The following is a 22,877-nucleotide window of genomic DNA, read 5'->3' on the forward strand; positions in this document are numbered from 1 at the left end:
AGAAACGCGGGCACATGCATGCGCACAGCGGCAAGGGCACTGCACACAGCGCACATTTAGACACGCGTGCACACACATGGACCCCCCCCCCACGGTCGTGCGCGCGCGCGTGCACACACACACACGGGTCCCCCTCTCACGCCCCCGGCCCTCCCCGCTCCAGCTGGCTGCAGCCTCTGCCCCGGGTCCAGGGGCCCGGGACTGCCCAGGTGAGGAGGCCGCCAGCCGGTCCTGGATGAGGCTGGAGCTGGAGCTGGAGCTGGAGCAGGAGCAGGAGGAGGAGGAGGAGGACAGCTGGGGCAGAGCGGCCCGCGCTGGTCCCTCCCTCCTCCCTCCTCCCTCCCTCCTCCCAGCTGCGGCGCTCCCCCAGCCCAGGCCCTCCCCCGGCCGCTCCCTCCCTCCCTCCCCCCTCCCGACGCTGCCTCCGCCGCTGCCGCTCCTCCCGCTCGCGCTGCCGCTCCTCCCGCTCTGCATCCCCGGGCCTGCCCTCGGCGGGGGGTGCCGTCCCCTCCCCCTCCCTCCGCCCCCTCCCCTCCCTCCCTCCCTCCGCCCGCCCTCGCCGTCGCCGGCACCCGCGGAGCTGACGCCAGGGGGGCTCCCGATGTAACACCATGACCGGCATCGCGGCCGCCTCCTTCTTCTCCAATACCTGCCGCTTCGGGGGCTGCGGGCTGCACTTCCCGAGCCTGGCCGACCTCATCGAGCACATCGAGGACAACCACATCGGTACCGCCGCCGCCCCCGCCGCGGGGGGGAGGGGGGGGCGCCCTAACTCCGGGAGGGAGGGGTGCGGGCCCGGGGGCTCCGGGGGACCGGGGCCGCTTCCGCCCCGCCCGGCCCGGCCCGGCCGGAGCTGTCACGGCTCGGCCGCCGCCGCCGCGGGCCGGAGGGAGGGCGGGGCGGGGGCGGCGGCCATTCCGCTTCCTCCTCCCCCGCCCCCACCCCCGGGGCCGCCGCCGCCGCCGCCGCTGCGTCCTGTCAGCGCCCGTTGCTAGGCGTGGCCGGGGGGGGGGAGGAGGACGGGGAGGAAGGACGGGGCGGGCGGGCGCCACGCGTGCCCCGGCCCCCGCGCCTGCACGCGTGCATGCCCGCCTGTGTGCAGGAGAGCTGGCATGCACGCGTGCACGCCCCCGGGACGCAGGCCCGCAGCCGCCCCTGCCCGGCGGGGGACCGTGCCGGGGGCGCGGCCCGTGGCCTGCCCGGGAGACTAGGCCGGCCGCCTGCGTGGAGCGGGCGCGTGGGCCCGGGCCCCCCGGCTGGGGAGCAGCCCTTTAACTCGCCGAGTCGAGTCCCGCTCCCCTCCCCCACCGCCGCCGCCAAAGTCAAGGCCGACCTCCCCGCCCCATCCCGAGCCAAAGTCAAGCCCTCTCCCCTCCCCCAAGGCTCCCTGTCCCGAGTCAAAGTCACGGCCGACCCCTCCGCCCCATCTCCCGCAAAGTCAGGGCCGGCCCTGCGGCCCAGCCAAAGTCAAGGGCGGCCCCCGCCCCCCATTCTGAGCCAGAGTCACGGCCTGCCCCAGTCCCTAGGCAATCCCGGACGACTTCTCCACCCCTCCCCCTCCCGGCCAGAGTCAAGGACGTTCCCGGCCCCACTCCTCGACAAAGTCAAGATCGCCCCCCCCCCCCCCCCCCCCCCCCCCCCCCCCCCGCAGGCCCCAGTCCCTGCTAACGGGCATCGGGAAGCGGAGGGCATTCGGGGACTCCCCCGCCCGCTGGGAGGCGGCCAATCACGTGCCGCAGGTGTGACATTGGGAGGGTGCACAGGTGTGGGCGTGTGCACGTGGGAGAGCGGGGCGGGAGGGCGCCCGGGATGCTCCGCGGGCCTCGGGATGCCCGGCAGGTGGCTCGGGCCCAGGCCCGGGGGCCCGGCGGAGGCCTGCGGGAGGGGGAGCGGGCGGCTGCCGCGGCTTCAGGCGGGAGCCGCTCCTCCGCGGTGGCTTTTTGTCCCCAGGGCCTGGCACGCGCTAGGCACTGAATAAGTCCTCGTTGATGGATTTTTTGTTTCAGTGACATGAAGTAGGAAATCTCTTAGGGAGCCGGGCGGCAGAAATGCCAAACGAGCGGGGACTGGGGCGTTTCCCCGGGCCTGGGCTCAGGGCAGGGCGGTCAAGGCCCGCGGGGGAGGGTCCCCCAGCCTCGAACTAGCCGAGCTCTGGACCTCAGTCCCAGACACCCCGCCCCATTCTGGCCGTTTGCTAACGTGGCTTCCCAAGGGCCTGATCCCCAGCAGGAGCCGGGGGTTCTCCCCCCCCCCCCATCTCTGGCCTCTGCCTCGGTCTGTGACTGCGGGTGTGACTGGGAGCCCCTAACCCCTCTGACCGCTTTTTCAAAATTGGGCCCTTAAGGACCTGGATGAAGGCCTGTCTCTGATGCTTAGCAGTGCCCCTGCCTTTTAAACGGGATCTCTAGGTTGTGGCCTTTGTGGCCCTGGAAATCTTGCTATTAATACTCCCTCATGCAAGGGGTTTCATCCATCCATTGTATTGTCATCCGAGAAAAGGCTTGCCCCAAGGCCCCTGCAGTGCCTGCTCTCCAACCGCACCAACGGGTTGCACATCTGTATCAGTGAAGGGAGTTCCAATGCTGGGAGGCCCCCCTCCTGAGGAAATCGCTGGTCTGGACTCCCCCTCAAAGTGCATTCATTTGTAAAATGTGTGGAAACTCTTGCCCCCCTCCCAAATTAACTTCCTCCATGGAGCAGGTTCTTCCTATTGTTTCCTCCTGCCCCCGATTAAGGCAAAGTTGCCACAAGGATGAGAACTGGAGAAATTTGGGGCAGAATTAAAAAGGAAAGCTTTGTGGTGCGAATGTATCAGCTTATCAAAATATTGTATCAGCTTATCAAAATAAGCCAATGAGTGGATTGCAAGTGCAACGGTTTACCCACACACACACACACACACACACACACACACACACAGGCTGCCATCTCTCCAGTCAAAGGAGAGAGCTGTGGTATCTTGTCCCCACCTTGTCCCCACCTTGTCCCCTCGGCAACTTCCAAACTGGGCCCAGAAATCATACGACTGATGGGTTTCTGCTTTATCCCCATTCTCAGATGTGTCTGTGTAGACTGTTCCTGAGTCAGCTTATTTCCCTGAGACAGTTCTGTAAGTCTCCCTGTGATTTGGAATTCATCTCACTTGCTGCTTTTTATGGTGCCATAATATTCTGTTACGTCCACAGACCACAGTTTGTTTAGTCATTTGCCAATCAATGAACATCTCCTTGATTTCTGGTTCTGGGCATATATCATCTCTGCCTATGGAACAAAAAGGTCTTTCTGGTTTTGACTTTTTGAAGTTTCTGTCACCAGAACTGTGTGATCGATGGGTATGAACACCCGAGTTACTCATCTTTTTAAAAAATGTATATTTGTTTATTTCATTGATTATTCCCCAATTACATGTAAAAAAAAATTTTAGCGTTCATTTAAAAGATTTATTGAGTTCCAAATTCTTCCCTCCCTTTGAAAAGGCAAGTAATCAATTATACAAGTGAAGTCATGCAAAACATATTTCCATATTAGCCAAGTTGCAAAAGAAAACACACCCAAAACAAACAAAAAAAGAACAAACTTAGGAAAAATAAAAGTAAAAAAGGATGCTTCAATCAGTCAGTTACTTATTCTTGTGAATTACTGTTTACTGTGTGAATACTGTTCCCATTAGTGTCAGTTGCTTTCCAGATTAGACCAGTTCACAACTGAGATGACTCAGTCAACAAACTTTTATTTAAGTGCTTCTTAGAGCCAGCTGGGTGATGAAGACAGGGTGAAGGGCCTGGAAGATCCATCTTCCTAAATTCAGATCTGTCTGACCTGGATAAGTCTGCCTCAGTTTCCTCATCTGTAAAATGAGCTGGAGACAAAACTGGCCAAGCCCTCTAGCATCTCTGCTGAGAAAACCCCAAATGGGGTCATGGAGAGCCAGACCCGACTGAAAGACTGAACAGGATAAATAGAGATTTATTCAGGTGCCAGAGTGGCTAAGGAATTGTCATTTTAATGAGGGAAAGAGGTGTGAACATGTAATGTAGCCATGTAGAAGAAGGGTCTCTCTGCAAGGGGGGCCCTGGGAAAGGCCTCCAGAAAGAGAGGCCTGCAGGAGGCCGGAGCATCAGGAGGTGGGGGTTCATTATTCCCGAGGATGCTTGGCCAAGGAAGAAGGCCTGGAGCTTGGAAATTCAGAGCAGGCCTGGGAAGGATCACGGAGTCAGAAAGTTTGTGGTGGGAATCGAGGGGGAATCAGGCACTGGAAAAAAAGGAAGGGGCTTTTTTGGCGCCTGTTTGACCTTGGAAGGTGCAGGGAGCCATTGGGGTTGAACGAGGAGGGGAGGTTGTGTGTCTAGACCTGTGGTGCGGTGGGAGAGACGGCAGGCAGGTGATGGGGGTCCCTGCCCCCTGCCAATTATGGTGGTGATCCAGGTGAGAGATGCTGAGGGCCTGACAGTGTCACAGGGGGAAAGGACAAGAGAGTGATCTCTGTGGTTGGGAGCCCGGGGAGCTGGGAGGATTTGGCAAATAAGGGGGAGCTGCCCACTTTAAAGTGTCAGGAAGATGGGAAGGGGGAGTGCTGAGGAATGACCATGAGTCTCTTTGGAGGAGGGGGTGGGGAGCCAGGGGGAGAAGGGCAGCTGAGTGGTTAAATCAAGCGAGGGAGTTCTTAAGGACTTGGGAGACTGAGGCCTATTTGCAGGGATCGGGGAAGCTTAAGATTGAAGGGGAATGCTGGGGATGAAAGAGGGGCGGGCTGTGTGCCTATGGGCAGGTGGGGCTGGCTCAGGCCCCCAGGAAAGCTGGAGACCTTGGGGGGGCCTCCATGAGCATGAGAGGGGATGAGAAGGGAAGAGCTGGGAGCCCTCCCTCTGGCCTCTGCTTTTTCATCTTTCCCCAAACTTCCCGACTGACTCCCTGACGCAATGATGTAGGCATCATCGCGGCCAGATTTTTTGGGAATAAGGGGAACCCGCGTGGTTGTTGGGATTTGCCGTTTTCAGGATTGGGGCTTCGGAGCCGCCCTTCATCCGGTCTGCCTTTCTCTTGGAAAAGTCTAGGTTTTGAATGCTTGCTACATTGTCCTGTATTTTTCTACCATATACATTCCCTAATGGAGCTCTCCTCTTACTCTTCTTCCCCAGAATTTATTCTTATAACAAAAGGAGGCTAAGAAAGGGGGGGCTGGTCAGGACTACAGCCGCCACATGGAAGAAGCTGGACTCTGTATGTGGTGGCCCAGAGGCTCTCTGGTGCAGCAGAGGGAGGGAGAGCACCTTCTCACTCAGGGATCTAGTAGCTCCAAGGAAAAGTATACAGGAAAAGTGGGTTTCACGGTGCAGCCATGGTCACCTCCTGCTAATGTTCAAATAACACCGAAGACTCGGACCTCAGTTTCTTTGTCGGTGAATGAGGGTGTTACAGGGCAAAAGGGCTGCCCCATAGTAACTGACTTGTGTTTTAGTGTTTTGAGGTTTACAAGGCCCTTGTACAAAAAATATCTCATTTTATACTCAGTCACTCTAGAGAAGTGGTTCTCAAAGTAAGGTCTAGAGAATCCTGGGGGTCTCTGAAACCCTTTTATAGGGTCTAGAGATTCCAAAATAGTTTTTATTTCCAATATGGTAAATGTCTATAAATATAACCCAGATCAACAAAAATGCTTTGGAGAGATCTTCAATAATTTTTAATAGGATAAAGACACTGAAAACAAAAGTTAGAGAACCACTGCTCTAGAAGGTGGGTGCTCTTGTCCCCATTTAACAGATAAGGAAACTGAGGCAGACAAAGGTCAAGTGACTTGCCCGGTATCATCAGTTAGAAAGCGTCTGGAGATTTGAACCCAACTTTTCTTGACTGCAGTGTCAGCATTTTAGGCCCTGTGCTCCTTCACTCCCAAGAGCCCATGACGGACCAGTCCGTAGCTTGGCTGCCCAGGAGCCCGTGATGGGCCAGTCCATGCCCTGGCTGCCTTTGCCACTTCTGCTCCCCATTTCTTTGGCAGTACAAAGGTAGGACTCTGGCTCTTTTTGGTCCCCGGGGTGAGCGACCTGCCATCTTGGCACCGTATGGAGAGAGGTGCCCCTCCCTTACCTCTGTCCCCTTTAAGGAAGACAAAGAGAACAGGCTTGGGGTGGCTTGGCCTTTGTCACCCGCTTTATTGGTGCCGTGGTCGCTGAAACAAAGTATTCTGTGTTGGAGCAAAGGAGCCACGTTGTAGCTTCCTTGGGGGATTGTGGATAGAAGCCAGAAGGGGCTTAGAGGCCATCCCTCCCTTTACCGGTGAGCGAACTGAGGCCGGGGCAGGTTGAATGCCCTGGCCCAGCTTGCGCCTCCTGTGACCAGGAAGGATTTCCAAGTCAGGGCCCCGGCCTCCTCCCCAGTGGGCTGACGTGGTGGGCGTGCCTTGGTGGGACCCTTCTGCCTCTCCTGACTCAGATCTCCAGGGAGAGACTTGTCCCGGCCGGGCCTTGGTGCTGCCGACTGGGGATAAATGGAGGAACCTGGGCCGGGAGGGATGCTTTGGCTCACTTCCCCCCTCCTCCTTCCTTCCTCCCCTTCCTCAGGCCCCCCCAGGAAAGTCCTCTCCCTGGGAGGTGATGATGTATCGGCGCGGTTGGTGCTATTTTGAGCCGTCAACAAATTCTATTTCTAATTTAGATTTATTCGGATGTGTCAGAGGTGGTTTTCTCCCCCCAGAGGACTTATTCTATAAACAAGATATTTAAAAAAAACAGCTGTTGATGAGTCATGAGAGTAAAAAAAAAGAGTTTGAGAAAATTGTCTCTATTGGCATCTATACCTAAGCACATTTTCATTGGCAAGCTGAGGGTTTCATCAAATTGGGCTAAATGAGCAGAGTCGGTGGCGAGAGCTCCCTCTAGCACCCCAGGAGGGGCAGCCAGTCCGATGCTTGCCGATACCTGGGGTTCGGGTGTGGAAAATCAAACCGACTCTCGTGTTCTGCCGGGGGTGTCCCGGGAACAGGTGGCTCTGGCCGCTGGACGCCTGGTTTCCTCCTAGACCTCTGCTCCAGCAATGGAGCAGGCCCCCACTCACTCTGAGGGCTACTCTGTGGGCCCAGGGTGAGAGAAGGGGGCCCGGGGTGAGAGAAGGGGGCCCAGGGTGAGAGAAGGGGGCCCGGGGTGAGAGAAGGGGGCCCGGGGTGAGAGAAGGGGGCCCGGGGTGAGAGGAGGGGACCTTGACCCGCTGGAGGCTAAAGCCGCCCATGTGCCAGCCCACTTTGACCCAGAATAGAGACTCATTTCCCCAGGACAGTGAATAGATCTCTTCAGATCAGATGGAGGCCGTGTCTTAGATGCAGGGTTGGAGAACAGGGTGATTGGTCTGTCACTCAGCATGCATTCATGAAGTGCCTACTATGTGCCAGCCCAAAAGTCAGTCAATAATAATAGCCATTGCCCGCAGTCTGTGTACGGCTTTAAGGTCTGTGAAAGGCTTTCCTGGGCACCTCCTTTGAGCCTCATGGCTCTGGGCAAAAGAGACTCTTGTTACCCACAACATACAGATGAGGGAGCCCAGTCTGAGGCGAGGTGAAGGGACTTGGCCCAGATGGCCCCATACCTGAGGCAGGATTTGAACTCGGCTCCCCATAACTCCAAGACCTCCGCTCCTCTGCCAAATCAAAAACCAGCAAGAGTTTGTTGAGGGCCGGCTATTCTCCAGGCCCTCGGGGGCACAAATATGAAGGACACAACCATTCGCTGACCTCTTGGAAGAATTGGAACTCCGGGCCTCTCGCTCCGGAGCCCCCTCCTGGTCCCCAGGCAGCTCCTGGCGCACAGTGGGTGCATTGTGGGGAAGGCCACTCTTTCACAATCCACACTCTGACCCCGCCTTGGTAGTAGTCGGAGCCCTGTCTTGCTCTGGCCCTTGCTGCTGGTTCCCGGGCCCCAGCTGCCTTCTCGCCCCTGCCTGGGCGGCTCCTCCCAACGGCTACCCTGTACTTGGGGTGCTTGGGGGCATCCCCCTGTGTGTTGTCCTGGCGAGTCCCGGGACAGGATGGAGCAGGAGCCGGAGCCCGGGACGCTAGAGCTGGGGGCGTGGGCCCCTCCCCTGCAGCCCCATCTCCTCTCTCCCAGGCCGGGCAGTGAGGGAAGCGGAGCAGAGAATGTTGCTTTGGAGCAGGGCGGCCTGTGTGCGAATCCTCCTCTCTGTGTGACCCCGGGCTACTGACTTAACCCTTCTGAGCCTGCCTCTCCCATCTGGGACTCAGAGAAGGGCCGAGGCCTTTGCCGTTCAAGTGTGAACCATTAAGCAGCGGCCCTGGCGGCCAGACCTGGCCACAAATGGGCGTGTTCAAACGCGTGTGTGAAAGGGCCTGCAGAGCTGGGACCTAAGGCCTCGGGCGTGTTTCCCCAAAATATCCATCTCTTTTTCGGTGTAATAAATTCAGCATTCCAAGCTGTCCTGCTCTTCTGTGAGGTTTTTCTGGCCTTCCTTTTGTTCTCCTTTATGTGTTAGAATGTGTTATGTGTTATGTGATCCAGTGACTTCCTTCCTTCCTTCCTTCCCTCGCTCCTTCTTTTTCTCCTTCCCTTCCTTCCTTCTTTCCTTTTTGGTCTTTTTCCTCCTTCTTTTTCCTTCGGTCCTTCCCTTCCTCCCTTCCTTCCCTCCCTCTCTTCCTCCTTCCCTCCCTTCTCCTCCCTCCCTCCCTCCCTTCCTCCTCCCCCTTCTCCCCCTCCTTCCTCCCCTTCTCCCCCTCCCTCCTCCCCCTTCTCCCACTTCCCCCTTCTCCCACTTCCTCCCTCCTTCCCTCCCTCACTTCCTTCCTCCCTCCCTTCCTCCCTCCTCCCTTCTCCCCCTTCTTCCTCCCTTCTCCCCCTTCCTCCCTCCCTCCCTCCCTCCTTCCCTCCCTCACTTCCTCCCCCCCTCCCTCCCTCCTCCTTTTCCTCCTTTCCTTTCCTCCTCTCCTTATCTTGGCTATCCCACGTGTAACCCCCTCCCCTTCTCTCATCCCCCCCAAAGAAAAGTCCTCGTCACAAATAGGAGTAGCCAGAAGCGCTGCGTGTTGCTGGGCTCGGCTCCCCTGGCCCCCCAGGAGGCCCCCAGCCCCCCAGATGGCACGGATGACTCTGGGGCTTCCCAAGCTCTGGGCAGGACAATGCTGCTTTTCTAGAACGTTGTTCTCCGGGTTCTGTCACTCCGCGGATGCTCGCTCAGAAACGTTCTCTTTGCCGTTCCTTGTGGCCACATCACATGCCTTTTCCTCCCATGATGTGGCCTCTCATCCTGGGCTTCTCTCCATCCCCCACCCCCAAGGGCCTCCCCTTCTCCTCAGGGAGACTGAGCTCCCCGGGGCCGGCCTGGGGCCCCGGGGCCTCTGCCAGAGGTGACCCAGCCTCCCGGGGATGCCCTCTCTCTCCGGGCCCAGATCAGCGGCCCCTGAGCTGGCCAGGGGGACAATTAGGCAGAAAATGAAGGCCCTACAGTTATCAGCTTTATGAGTTCACAATTCCCCGAATTGTAAAATCCATTAAAATCCCCTTTTTTAGAGTTTGGCTGCACTCTCTGTGTCTGTCTCTGTTTCTGCCCCCCTTTTTTCTCTGTCTCTGTATCTCTTTTTCTCTGTGTCTCCCTGTCTCTATTTCTCTGTCTGTTTCTGTCCCTCTTTGTCTGTCTGTCTTTCTGACTCTTTGTCTTTGTCTCTCTGTCTCTGTCTCTATCTCTCTATTTCTCTATCTCTGTTTCTGCCTTTTTGTCTCTCTTTCTGACTCTGTCTAGCTCTCTCTCCCTCTCTCTGTTTTTCTTGTCTCTATTTCTCTCTTTGTCTCTGTCTCTGTCTCTCTGTCTCTCAAGTTTTAAAAATTGGATTTCATGAAATATTTCCCAGTTGCATTAAGAATGTTTAACCTCCCCTCTGGAACACGTGGCACTCCCGCCTGGCAGGGCCCTTCCCGGTGCCCGTTGGCGCTTTATTGCTGCATCCCTGGTGTCTTGGGCTTACTGATGGGTCGCCCCCAGGAGCGGGCTGGTACAGGGGGCAGTGGGAGGTGTGCCCGGGGCTGAGGACCTCGTGCCCCCACCGGCTCTCCTGTGGACAGAGAATGCTGACGGTCCCAGTGGCCCCATGATTTGGGCGGTGCCCCAGTTCGGCCCCTCATGGGACAGAGGAGGCAGCTGAGGTCCCAAAGGGGTCACAGGCAGGGCCAGAGCCAGTGCCCTCTGCAGGCGCTTACACCATCAGGTGGAAAACTGAGGTGGGGAAAATGTCAGAAGCCTTGCAATATTGTGGGCTGTGAACTTGGGTAGCCATTCAGCAAGCATTGAGTAAGCCCCTGCTGCACGCCAAGACTTGGGAACAACAAAGTACTTACTCTCAAGTCGGCGGGCATTTACAGAGTGCCTATTGTGTGTCATTTATAAAGTGCCTACTGTGTGCCAGACACTCTGTCGAGGAGGTGACTTTAATTCAGGCTTTCAGAAACCGGGAGATGGGGACGTGGGGGGGGGGGAGGGATGGGGGAGAGCTAGTGAAAATGGAGTGGGGAGAAAAGGGCGACTGGCGAGACCAGTAGAGGGTGAGGGGGGATGGGAAAGATGGGCAGGGGCCAGGTGTGAGGGGCTCGAGGTGGGGGAGCAGCGTGAGCAAACCTGTGCCTGATGGCTGGGAGGATGGGCCCCAGGGGGGGAGCCGGGAGACCCCAGAAGTAGCGTCCTTCCGGCCCGGTTACCACGTGGGCCAGATCGGCCCAAAAGCTACTGCTGGGTTGGGCTTTTGTGCCCCCTCCGTTTCAGCATGAGACCTCTCTGCTGCCCAGCTAGCAGTGGCCCAGGCCAAAGGGTGAGCGAAAGGGAACACAGGCAGTCTGCCTCGGCCGGAGCCTCCCCTGCCTCCTCCGGGCCCTCTCCCCTCGCCTTGGCCAGAGGCCCCCCGCCTCCTCTAGGGCCCCCACCTCAGCCAGAGCCCCCCACCTCCCCTGCTGCTAGAGCCCTGAGAGCCAGAACTGGGCTGGGCCTCCCGGAATAACCCGCGCACAGCCAGGGTCCAGAACCGTCACCGGAAGGTTTCCTCGTGCCCCACTTCTGGCCCCAGCTGACTTGGGGGTTGCTGGGCGGCAGTTACTTCGCATCCTCTGCCTTTGTGGGGGGTTCTGCCTTCTCCCCTCTTGGAGAACAGCCCTTCCACAGGGGCCGTGGGTCCTTGGGGGAGCCAACTGGCATTTCCTTTGTGCCTCCAGGTGCTGTGTCTCTGTCCCGGTGACCGGTCTTTCCCCACCGGTGTCCCGAGGGCCGCTTACCTGAGGCGGCTCTGAGAGGGAAGGGTCTGTGTTCCAGTGCTGCCTTCTCCTGTTTGGGGACCGTGGAGCCAGTCGGTCATTCCTCGGCCCTCATTTTCCCATCTGTTAAATGGGCCGGGGGACTTTTAAAGGCCCCTCTGGGTCTCTGATCCATCCTCGGCTTCAGGATGACTCTGATCCCAGCAGAGACCCTCCGGCTTCCCGTGAAACGGACCCACCAGCCTGGGCCGGGGCCGTCAGCGCCCCATAGGGCCTGGGACGTGGATTCCAGCCACATCCCTTGGGGCTGAGACTTGAGCCCTCGACGGAGGCCAGTAACAATCTCTGTGTTTCTGGCCGGGCGATGTTATCTGCAGCACTTGGCAGTCACGGCGCGTGAGTGCCAGCGGGTGCCAGGAGAGCCGTCACCGTGTCTGCCCCAGGTCCCGGCATTCTTCCCCGACTCCCTCGGGGCTGCGCCCCTGCCCGCTCCCCTCCTGCACCGTCTGGGGCGAGGCAAGCCGGGATCCGGGTGGGAAAAGCTGGGTTCGCCCCAGGAAGGCTCTGGGCCCACGGGTCAGTGCAGCCTCAGGGAGGGGCAGGAAGAAACCCCAGAGCGGCAGAGACCAGTGGCCCCGAGCTGCGGTTTCCAAGAGAATAACCAGGGCAACAAGGAAGGAGAAGCAGCCCCTGAGCCGCCCCCTCCCACTTCGGCCCAGCCTCGCTTCCAAGAACCAGACCTGGGGGGGGCGCATTTAGCGTCTGTGTCCCAAGTGTGACCCCCTTCTCTGGCCCTGTCGCCCCGCCCCCCGGCCGGGGTTCTGCTTCAGTGACTAGTCAGGAGCAGGCACAGGGAGAGTTGGAGTCCTCGGCGTGGTGGAAGTCCCCTGCCCATCCGGACCAGGCCCATCTCCTGGGGGGGAGAAAGCCAGGGCGCTTTGGGTGGCCTCTGGGGGGGGTGCCCCAGCCTTGTCCTCCCTGGGCTCCGGCCGGAACAGACCTGCTCAGCCCGGCGTCCTTCAGCGCCTGCGTAGAGGACACCTGCGGGCTTGCCCGGCCCACGGCCGCCTTTTCTCCTGTGCTCTGTGAGGGCAAGCTCGGGCCTGGGGACCCCAGCCCAAGGAGAGGCGCTGGAGCCGCCCCGGCCTTGCTGCCCCGCCTTGTCCGCTTTTCTAGCTGGTCCACGTTGCCCTAATTCACCGGGAATGGGCAAATCAAGATAACCGTGACCTCTGGCCTCCCCATGGTGGGGAAGAGTCTCATCTTTTAGCGTTTGCCAAGTGTCGGAGCAGCCGGGAGGGACCCGCTGCCACTGGGAAGGAAATTGAAAAAGGCCCAAAGTGATTTCTAAATGGAGGCGAATTTACATCTTATTTCTCCCTTCTCGGGGCATGAGTAATCTCTGCTGGGAAACCAGTGGAGTCTTCCAGCTCCGGCCCATTCTTAGCCCTGACGTGGATAAACAAGGCCCCGCTACCAAACTGCTCATTTCCCTTAAACTTTTTGCATAATTTAAAAAGTCTGTCCTGTTCTCCGAATGGAGCATGGCTCCTGGAGGGGGACTTTCATTTCTGCTAAGGTGTGATTAATTATTTATTTGACTGGCTGGACTTTTCCTATCATGTTAATCACTTTGTTTTCTCTCTGTCTCTCTCTCTGTCCCTCCTTTCTCATTCTCTCTCTCTCTGTCTCTGACTTTGTCTCTATCTCTCTCTATCTGTTTCTTTCTCTTTTTCTCTGTTTCTCTCTTCTTCTCTTTCTCCATCTTTCTCTCTCTCTTCCTCCCTCCCTCCTTCTCTCTCTGTCTTTCTGTCTCTCTTTGTCTCTTTCTCTGTCTCTTTCTCCCTCTCCCTCTATCTCTGTGTCTGTTTAGCCATCTCTGTGCATCTCTGTCCCCTGTCCCCAGCCAACACTTCTCCAGATGTAGGGGACCGAGAGCAGCCGCTCCGTGGGCCGGGGTAGTAAGTTCCTCAGCAGTGATTGGCAGGTTGCGTCCAGCTGCCGAGACAACTGGAGCAGAGTCTGGAACCAGACTGTGGTTTCTATTGTTCTCTTAAACCCTCTGGTCCCGGGCTCTCCCGAGTGTCCCACAGAAGGCCCTGGGCCACGTCCTCTCCCTCCGGTCTCGGCCTCTCCGAAGCCGGCACTATCCTTGGCCTTGCAGCCGCTGCTTCCCTCCGGCCTGGCCTGGATGCCGGCTCCTTGTCTTAGTGGAGAGTCTAGAACCTGGGGCGGGAAGGAGCTAGGGATGCCTCTGAGCCGACTTTGCTTCTGTTCATGGGTGGGATGCCGCACTTCATTAATAAGCCACCCCCCCTCCCGCCACCCCCAGGGCAAGGCAGACAGGGAGCCAGGGAGACTTGGGCCCAGGTCCCGCCCGAGCCCTGGATGACCTTGGGCCCCTTACCCGGCCTTCAGCAGATCAGTTAACTCCCCCTCCCCAAGCATCAGTACTCTACTCTGGAAAATGGGCACAATACGGGCTCCTCCAGGGAAGTGACAGCTCTGGAGCCCTCCCCATACTCTCCTGGGCTTCCAGAGTGAAGATGGCATCTGCCAACCTGTGTGTGAGGAGGAAGGCGGGATGGAGGCTTGGCAGGTGTCCAGTGGGCCCTCCCCAGAGCCAGGAGACCTAGGGCGTGTGGTCCTCTGGGCCAGCCCTTCCCTGATCATCAGACACTAGGGCCTCCTCTGAAGCACACCCCACCCTCTAAATGTCTCCTCCTGTTCCCGTAGGATGGTCGCTCCCCAGAAGCCCACAGGTCTGGGGGGAGGGCGGCAAGTTCTTTTAACCACCTCAGAGCAGTGGGTGAGCTTCGGGCAGCAGATCCTCCCAAATGGTCAGCTTACAAATCACCATCACATCCTTCACTGGCCCCAGCGACCCGGGACTGCCCGCAGTGGGCGCTGGCCCGTGTGCTCTTGTTAGCAAGTCACAGATGGCCGTGGCCCGGCCCATGGTGGGAGGCCGAGTTTGGACGCTTGGCTCCATCCCCGGCCTTTTTCTTGGATCTTCGGAGGAGCCACGTGGCTCTCCCGAATCCAGGCTATTTGTGGCCCATTCCTCCCCACCCCCATCCCTCTTTCCATGTAATTATTTTGGGTCTCCACTACTCTGGCTTAGCTCCATTGAGAGCAAGGTGTAAACCCCCCCACCACCACCAGGGGGACCTTAATCTGAGGCCTCCAACCTTGCCCTTTCTCAGATTCTGCTCACTGCCTTTCCACACCCCCAGTTTCCTCTGTGATCCACTGACTTTTGTTTTATGCATTTAAAAACAGGATCCATCCAGCATTCCATGAGCCTCCCCAGACTGACCGTTTAACACGGAAAGGGCCCAAATCCCCCCAGATCCCCCGGCTTGTTGCAAAGAAGCTCCTTGAGCACATCTTTTTGTTTCTGTATCACAGATAAGAGCTCATTAATTAGCCAAATGCAACCGGAATAATCAGAAAAACTAAAAATTCAGTAAAACTAAAAATTCGCAGAGGGTTGAGTAGTCCATCTGTCACCGAGCTTGCGTTCCATTTGAGGTAGGGATCAGCCATGGGCGCCGACGAGCAAATGTAAATATGTGCAAAATAATGTGAAGCAATATCAGGAGATGGAGCAGGGACAGCTGGGAGAGGGGAGTGCTGGGTAATCAGGAAAGGTCTGTAGGCAGCGCTTCCTGAGCTGGGCTCTGAAGGAAATTGGGGATTTGACTGAGGGCACTGATCACAAACCATTATAGTTTATAATATTATTATAAATATTATATATATTATACAATTATTATAGATATAATATTATTAGAGTTCAGAGATGACTTTGTCCAAACTTCCACAGATTTGCAGCCAAGGCCTGGAGTTTAAAAGCGTGTGCTGGAGAACAGGAGACTAGTCCAAGACAGGCTAATCAAAACTGGAACTCAGGTTCCCTGATTTGTAAGTCTGTCCCCGTCTGTTCTGGAGCAGCCATTTCCTGGGCAGTATAGAAGAGATTCCTGCTCTGAGCTTCCCTCTGGTTCTCCTTATTCCAGGAGAAGCCATCGATGGCTGACCAGATCCGGAGCTGGGTTTGCCTCCTTCCCAGAACACCCTTCCCTTCGCATGTGACCTTTTTGCTGAAACTATCGAGAATTTCCCTCCTTGAATCCGACTAACTAGATACCAGCTTACAGCTCATTGAGCAGTTTTTCCTATGACTTGGTTTTTGGAGATTTGAGATTGTGGAGGTGAGAACATTGTTGGAAATACATTATTATTATTATTATTATTATTATACATTATTATATTACCGGAAATACAGCATTAGCAAAGACTGCTTAGGGTTCGCTTCCTGCCATAGGCAGGATAGGGATACTCAGCAAGGGTTTTCGATTGCATGAAGGAATCGGCGAGTAAATGTTCCCATTGAGAGAATCCCGTTGTTCTTCTTGTAATGGGGCAAAGTGCGTCTTGTGCCGAGTGAAGACTCCCACCCTCTCCAAATGCGAGATCAGACAGTCCTTGGGGTCTCTTAGGAAGGGCCCTGCCCCTGCCCCTGCCGGATGAGCCAGACAGATGTGTAATTGGCATGGGGGATGATTTATGTTGCTGACAGAGGCTCATTAGCATTTCAAAATGCAGAAGGGGTCAGAGTCTGTTGGCAAATTGGTTGTGGGGAAATGGGAAGGATGCTTTGATTTAAAGATCTGGCTCCATTGGGAACTTTTTAAAAAAAAAATATCTAATACATGAGATGATTTGTGCTTCTATAAGGGAACCTGTTCATATTCTGGAAGGGGATTAAAATAATCGCCTGCCATTTCTCCAACCAGAGCGTTCCACTACGAATCCCAAGTGTTTGCATAAGTGGAATTATTTAGAGAGACAGAGCCAAAGCATGCGAAGAGCTCTGATGACTCCCTCTCCCTACCAGTATGCAAATGGCAAAGCGGTGATTCAAGCATAATGTAATCAGGGTTCCCAAAGTTAAATAATTTAAATTTCTTGCCGAAACCACTGGGAGATTTAGTGCCGGGAATAGATCGACCTGAATACTAATGTCCCAAGAGCAGGAGAGGAGAGAGAGATCGGCAGGAAGTTTGCCGGCTGATTGGTAACGAGACCCCAGTTCCATCCGCCATGGGCTCTGTGATGAGAAGAATCTTGCCGCTTATCGGTGCCAGTGCCTGACTTGATAGGGAAGTCAGGTCAGCATCTTTCCTGCTCTATTCTTAGCATATCCAAGAAGCAGCTGAATTTTTCTGGGCCATGTCTTGGGAGCGCGCTTTCCCCCCAAAAAGTTCCTTGTCCATTTTCAGAGGCTGATGTAGACATGGCTTTGGGCCTAGATTTGATTGGCAAGCGTTTGCTGGAGTTTGTAATCTGAAGCGTTGAGAGTTTCCATCAGAACCTCACCTCTGGCCGAAAGCATGGGTTAGAGACCCCCTTTTGGGCAAGACCTTTCCTGATGATGGTCAGTGAGCATTTATTGGGCACTATTATGTGCCAAGCTCTGGCCTAAACCCTGAGGATGCAAAGAATAGCAAGAGGCAATCTCTACCCTCAAAAAGCTTCATGATTCAATGGATCTGATGCCTCCAAGTCAGGGATCTCCTTCTCCTTTAAAGACCATGAGCTCCTTGGAAGCAGAAATTGCTTGGTCTTGTCTTTGTGGCTCCAGGGCCTAACACCGTACCTGGCCCTTGATGAGTGTTTGTCGGCTTGAATCCACATGGGCTCCTCATCCTCCCCATCCCACATCTTTGTGCATTTTCCAATCCTTGGTACCCAGGGCCTTGGAGAGCTAGTGGGACTAGTAAATGGCTTCAGGTTTTAAAAGCTGCAAGTTCATTTTTCAACTTGACCATTATCTTTGAACTGTAAAATGGGCCCGTTTTTTGGACCGAACCCTTGTATGTCTAACGACGAGTGGGCTTTCCTATAAAGCATGCTCCTTCTCAGACTGCTTCCTGGGGCCGGTAAGAGTTCAATTTATAGATGTTTAGGACATCGTGTAAAACTTTGTTTATGCTTTGTTTCCTTCCTTTCAGGGTTTTTGGTGGGGGCTTTCTTTGTTTTCAACAAGGAAACTTTCCATCCAGTGGACTTAAAGAAACTGAATAGTTCTTATGTTAATATATTTGTATCTTTGCCTGGAGGCCTTTACATCACGAATCTGCTTCGTGCCCTCAGCTGAGCTAATGAACTAATAAAAATTACCATGGAACTCAGCACCAATAATTATAATAATAATAATGAGCTTGTTAACATTCCTGTGTTATATAATGTAATTGGCTTGGCGTTGGAGTCTGGGACTTTGGCCCAAGTTTTCATTTTGACTTAGCTTTTGATAGTGACTTGATTAGTAATTCCGCACAGCACGAGGTAGTTTGTAGACCTTCCCCATCCTGCTATCTAATCCAAAGCCCTGAGGAAGAGAGCCGACAGGCCCGAGGTCATAGGGCAGGATCGAAATGTTGGCCTAGATGCCAAACCAGCATTTTTTCCTCCTGATTTAGGAAATCTAACCACAATTCCTAAGTTTTGGCGGCTATTCCCGATCGGTTAATGGAAGCTGATAATGATGATGTTAGGATAATGGTTCTAGACTGGAGCCAAGGTCTGATGGAAGTGTTTCAGAATGGAGGAGAGCTGGAGGAAAAGAACTACTAGTTTGGGAGAGACTGAAAATTAGAGAGTGGAATGATGGAGGAAAGGTCTTCTGCAGGAGACCGGGGGAGGGGATGAAGGCTAGTGGGCGAGCAGCCCTGTGTCAGGCACTGTGAGCACCACCCGTCAAAAGAAAGGCAAAAACCCGGTGCTGACCCTCAAGGAACTTCTGTTGGAATGGGGAGACAAGGGGTCAATGCAAGACTTAGACTGTGTGGGAGAGGGAGGAGCCACTCTGAGGAGGGAGGGAGGAAAGGCCTATACTAGGTGAGATTTGAGGTCTGGAGGAAGCCAAGTGAGTGGAGCTGGGGGGGGGGGCAGCACTCCAAGTCTGGTGCAGAGCTGGAGGTGGGAGAAGGGGGGGTCTGGAGACGGGGGCTGGACTTGAGAAGGAAATGGCCTCAGACTCTGGAACAGAGGAGGGCAGGGAGGGTGAGGATCTCTCCTCCATGCTGACCATCCTTTCAGGGGATGACCTCCATCTGGGTCTCCCTCTTTGGGACATTCTCCAGGTAGAACGTTATTCTTGCAGGCCCCCGGGATAGAACACTGTTAGCTCTCCAGATGGGAGACATAATCACTGAGGAGCAAAGCCTCCCCAAGATTGGGTTCCGAGGGCTTCCGGTAGCTTGTAATCCTGGGCTTTGGGACCTCCCATGTGGCATCCCTGAGGAAGGAGGCGTTCTCCCAGGGGGACTTCAGGGAGGGTGACAGAGGTGTCACCTCACTCCCTTCAAGGCCAGAATCTCTGGCCTTGTGGTTGTGTCTTTTTAAGTGATGGGTAGGCACTGAACTCTTGCAACTGGCAGTGATGTATTGTCCAATGTCTTCCATTTCCCCATTTCCTCGATAAATCTGGATCCTTCCTGATGCTCCCTCTGGAGTTTGTGATACCACAGACTCTCACCACAAAGTCCTCTGTTTCTGTAAACGCTCACTAGACACAGCCATTTCTTCTCTGCTCTGTTAGCAACATTTGGTTGGCTGAGATCGTTGGGAATTTGCCCACGGAGAGCCTTTTGGTTCTGTCCTTGGACCTTTGCCATGTCCTGGGTTCCATCCACATCTGATCAGATGTCTCCTGTGTGTATATGTATGTATGTGTGTGTGTAATAAGTATGCACACATATACACATATATGTACACAATATATTTATAATTCACTTTTATAATTGTTTTGTAAAGTGGTATCTAGAAGGTATTTCTTTTTAAAAAATATATTTTATTTATTTCATTAAACATTTCCCAATTATGTGTAAAAAAAAATTAGCATACATTTTTTAAAATGTTGAGCTCTAAATTCTGTCCCCCAGGAAATATTTCTAAAAATCCTCCTCCTCATCATCATTACTATTATGATCTTATTCTTATTTGGGGGAGATAGGGTTTAGTCAGAAACCATCCAAAGACAGGTGGCTAGTTTGTTTTTATTTTATATTTGTGTTCTGTGGACTACTGTGTAATCCCCTTCTAGGTAACACAGTGGATTTTGGGCCTGGAGTCAAGAAGACCCATCATCTTCATGAGTTTAAATCTGGTCTCAGGTATTTACTAGCTGGGTGACCCAGGGCAAGGCACTCAACCTTGTTTGCCTTAGTTTCCCTATCTGTAAAATGAGCTAGAGAAGGAAATGGCAAATCATTCTTCCAAGAAAACCCCAAATGGTGTCAGGAAGGGTTGGACATGAGTAGACCAGCTGAATACTCCTTGTTGGTGGAGATGGGCTGGAGAGGGCCAATGTGGAACTCCACAAGGAGTGTTAAGACCCTGGGGGTGGTCTCTGGAGGTCTGGGAGACAGGAAGGTGCTCCAAGAGGGCACATGGCGAGGGGAGGATCAAGGTGGGCTCGGAATTGGAGCTGCCTCAAAGCATGAGCACGGGGGCTGGCAGGTTTCACTCTTTCCTCTCTCCATCCTGGAGATTCTTCATACTCAGGCTTTGAACATGTAAATGACATTAATCAGGAGATTTTTGTATCAGCTTTGTCAACATTTACATTCACTTTACCCATTAAATTTGCATCTGAAAAGCCCAGCCTTAATCAACATTTCAGGGATCCCATTCAAATCTGCCTCTGATTGAGTCCATGTGTTAAGTAATTTCTGCTGAACTGTTGCTAGGCTACCAATTAATAATGCTTCATATTTCATTAAAAACTGGCTTCCGCCCCTGCTTCCATTTGACTTTGCAGCAGTTGCTCTTAACTGTTTGCCTGGGGGAATTGTGACAGGTAAATTAACGTTTTCCCCGCATTGGCTGTCTATGATTACCATCCTTAGTCATATATGTCAATACAACTTTTAGGGGTGTTTTCTGAAGGCTTGAGGGGTAAGGACCACACCCAATGGCTCCCCCATTGGGAAGGACCATTCTTGGCTCTTCAAGCTCCTTTTCAATGCCGGAATTGAAAATCACAGGTCTGTCTGTACTTGGGGGAGAACGGGCCCTGTCATTGTAGAGGCCCCGATTGGTGACTGATAATTAGAATATTAGGCCCTATTCAGAGGATGACAGGCAGCTGATGGAGCATTCATCCGGGCAGGTTTGCGGCTCATTGACTTTTCTGGGTTTGCAGGCTGGGCCGGCGTTCGGGGGGAGGAGGAGGAGGATTTGCCTTTTGTGGCAGGCGAGTTATATTTCCATGACATGAATCCTTCTCCCTCCTGTCTTAGGCAGAGAAATGGTTTTGCTTCCCCATCTTCATCCTAGTGCCTTTCTTCTTGTAATTATTTCCTGCCTATCTCATATGTGGCTTTGCTGGTATATATTGCTTTGCTTTTGCATCCCCTCCCATTGGATCATAAGCTTCTTGGGGACTGGGACTGTTTTTGCCTCTGTTTGTATCCCCAGTGCCTGGCAAACATGATAGCTGTTTTGATGGCGACGGTGATGATGGTGACGATGATGATGTTGGTCAGTGGTATATGGCCTTGGGTACTAGAACGCAGTAGGATAGAATGGGGAGGGGTCCCAGATCTAGGATTGGAGGGGATTTCAGAGCATAGACCACCCTCATTATTTTCCAGAGAAGGAAACCAGGACCCAGAGAGAGGGAACCGCTTGCCCAAAGCTCGCCCCACAGGGATTGAGTGGGATGGCTGGAATTCAAAGCCAAGCCCTCCACCTCCAAATCCAACAGTCTCTATATAGTGCCGGGATTGATCCTGAATCTGTGAGTGTCAGAGGTAGAATCTGAATCCATTGGGCAGGAACACAGCAGGCACTTAATAAAAGCTTATTGATTCCAGTTGGGATAGGGGACTTCACAAAGAGATATTTGTCCTGTTGAAAGGAAATGATTGCTTAGGGATAAAGGAATTTTAAAATCTAAGTTACTTGGGATCAATCAATTAAAGATGCCGGACATTGTGCTAGGGGCCAGGGCTACAAAGAAATACAGAAGACTTCCTGCTTTCAAGTTGCTCAGAGACAACATGCAAACAAGTAGGTTCAAATGAGGACTATAGCGGCTAACTTGAGTATATTCATTAGAGAGAAAGTGCTAGAATTAGCAAAAGGTCCAGAACCATTTGTTCTTGTTTACCTAATATTATGGTTGGCACCTAGCAGGTGCTTAATAAATGCATATTGAACTGAGTAGATCTTGTCAGTATGAGTCTTTGCTACTATGCTTAGTTGGTAACCATCCATGCTTGCCAGTCTTGTGTCATTCTTGCCGTACTTTCCCATAAGACCTCCAGGCATCATGGGGGAGTCTCCCCCTCTCTCTCTTAACTGTGTGTGGATAAACAAGGAAACACAAAAGCTGAATCTTAGTTGTTCCTTTGGCTAAGGGACTGGCCCATTATTGTTTCCAACTCTATCTGGTTACATCTTTTAGACTCATCAAAAAGGCATTTATAAATAAATAATAATAATAATAAATAAGTAAAAATAATAAATAGTGATAAGCAGATAAATAAATAAATGGTAAATAATTAAATAATAAATATATAGAAAGGCACCTACTGTGTGCCAGATTCAGGACTAGGGGCAAGGGAGTACAAAGAGTGTGAAGTCCCAAAAAACTCACATTTCAGCCAAAAATAGAATTATCAGTTTAATTTGAACTGTGTTGTAACCTGCTTCTGCCCACCACGTCCATTGGTCACCCCCAACTTGAATTCTTCAGAGGAGGGGATTTGATGACCTAGAACCCAACAGAGCAGCTGAAGACAACTGGCTTTTAACAAGATGGGTCTTTGTTTCAGGGAGAAGTTTTACATTATTCATCTGATCAAAATTCTAATTAAAAAAGACTTCATTTAGATCAGTGCCGCAGTATGTCAAATACATGGGGGGGGGGGGAGGAGAATGTAAATACATCTGGTTCTTGTTCTTGTGGAGGAGGCTGAGTGGTGATACTTTGTAAAAAGACATCTCCCCTTTCTCCCTAGTGGATGCCTCAGGTTCCTTAGATATAAACTGAAGGGATCTGCAATAGAAAAAGAAAGGGGGAGGTTAGACTCTCCCTGTTTGAATGACATTTCTCATCCAATAAGCAGATAAGATCTTCATAGGATCCAAGAGTTAACGCTGGGAAGCACTTGGGGGGCCATTCATCCATTCTAGCAAATTACATGAGCAAAGTCACACACAGGACAATAGATCTGAGCTAGAAGAATCTCCAGAACTTTGTGGGTTTATTGTGAAAAAGAGAGATGAAAAATTATATAGATAAAACTCAATTGAGAAATTAAACCATTAGAAATTTCTCCTCTAGACTTTGCGGCAATAACTATGTGAACTATAATCAGGAAAGGATGGGGAGAAAGGAGGGTTGGATTTCTCCCTCTCCCACCCCCAAGGAGAAAGGAGGAAAATTTGATTAATAAAATCAAAACAATGATGTCGTTTTCTATATTGTTTTCTTTTCTTTTCTTTTTTAAATTAAGACAGCAGTAAGTGCAAGAGTCAGTGTGAACTACGTAGCTAGTCAATCAACATACATTTCTTTAAGCCTTTAGTGTTTTCGAGGCAAGTCCTGAATTCTGAAGGCACAAG

The 22,877-nt window shown here is 53.2% G+C and overlaps 1 protein-coding gene across 2 annotated transcripts in view; it reads left to right on the top strand.

The window, feature by feature from the left end:
• The window catches only part of JAZF1 (JAZF zinc finger 1), a 235,255-nt gene that overhangs the window by 45,501 nt on the left and 166,877 nt on the right, over window positions 1–22,877 (top strand). The window contains exon 1 of one of the 2 annotated variants that reach the window (XM_031940522.1): window positions 420–726. The exons of the other annotated variant lie outside the window; for it this stretch is intronic. Coding sequence (XP_031796382.1) covers window positions 612–726 — 115 coding nt within the window. The 5' untranslated portion in view covers window positions 420–611. Of the gene's footprint in view, window positions 1–419; window positions 727–22,877 lie in introns of those variants that run through there. 2 annotated transcript variants of the gene reach the window in all.

This window comes from Sarcophilus harrisii, chromosome 5, assembly GCF_902635505.1.
Source record: "Sarcophilus harrisii chromosome 5, mSarHar1.11, whole genome shotgun sequence".
NCBI lineage: Eukaryota > Metazoa > Chordata > Mammalia > Dasyuromorphia > Dasyuridae > Sarcophilus > Sarcophilus harrisii.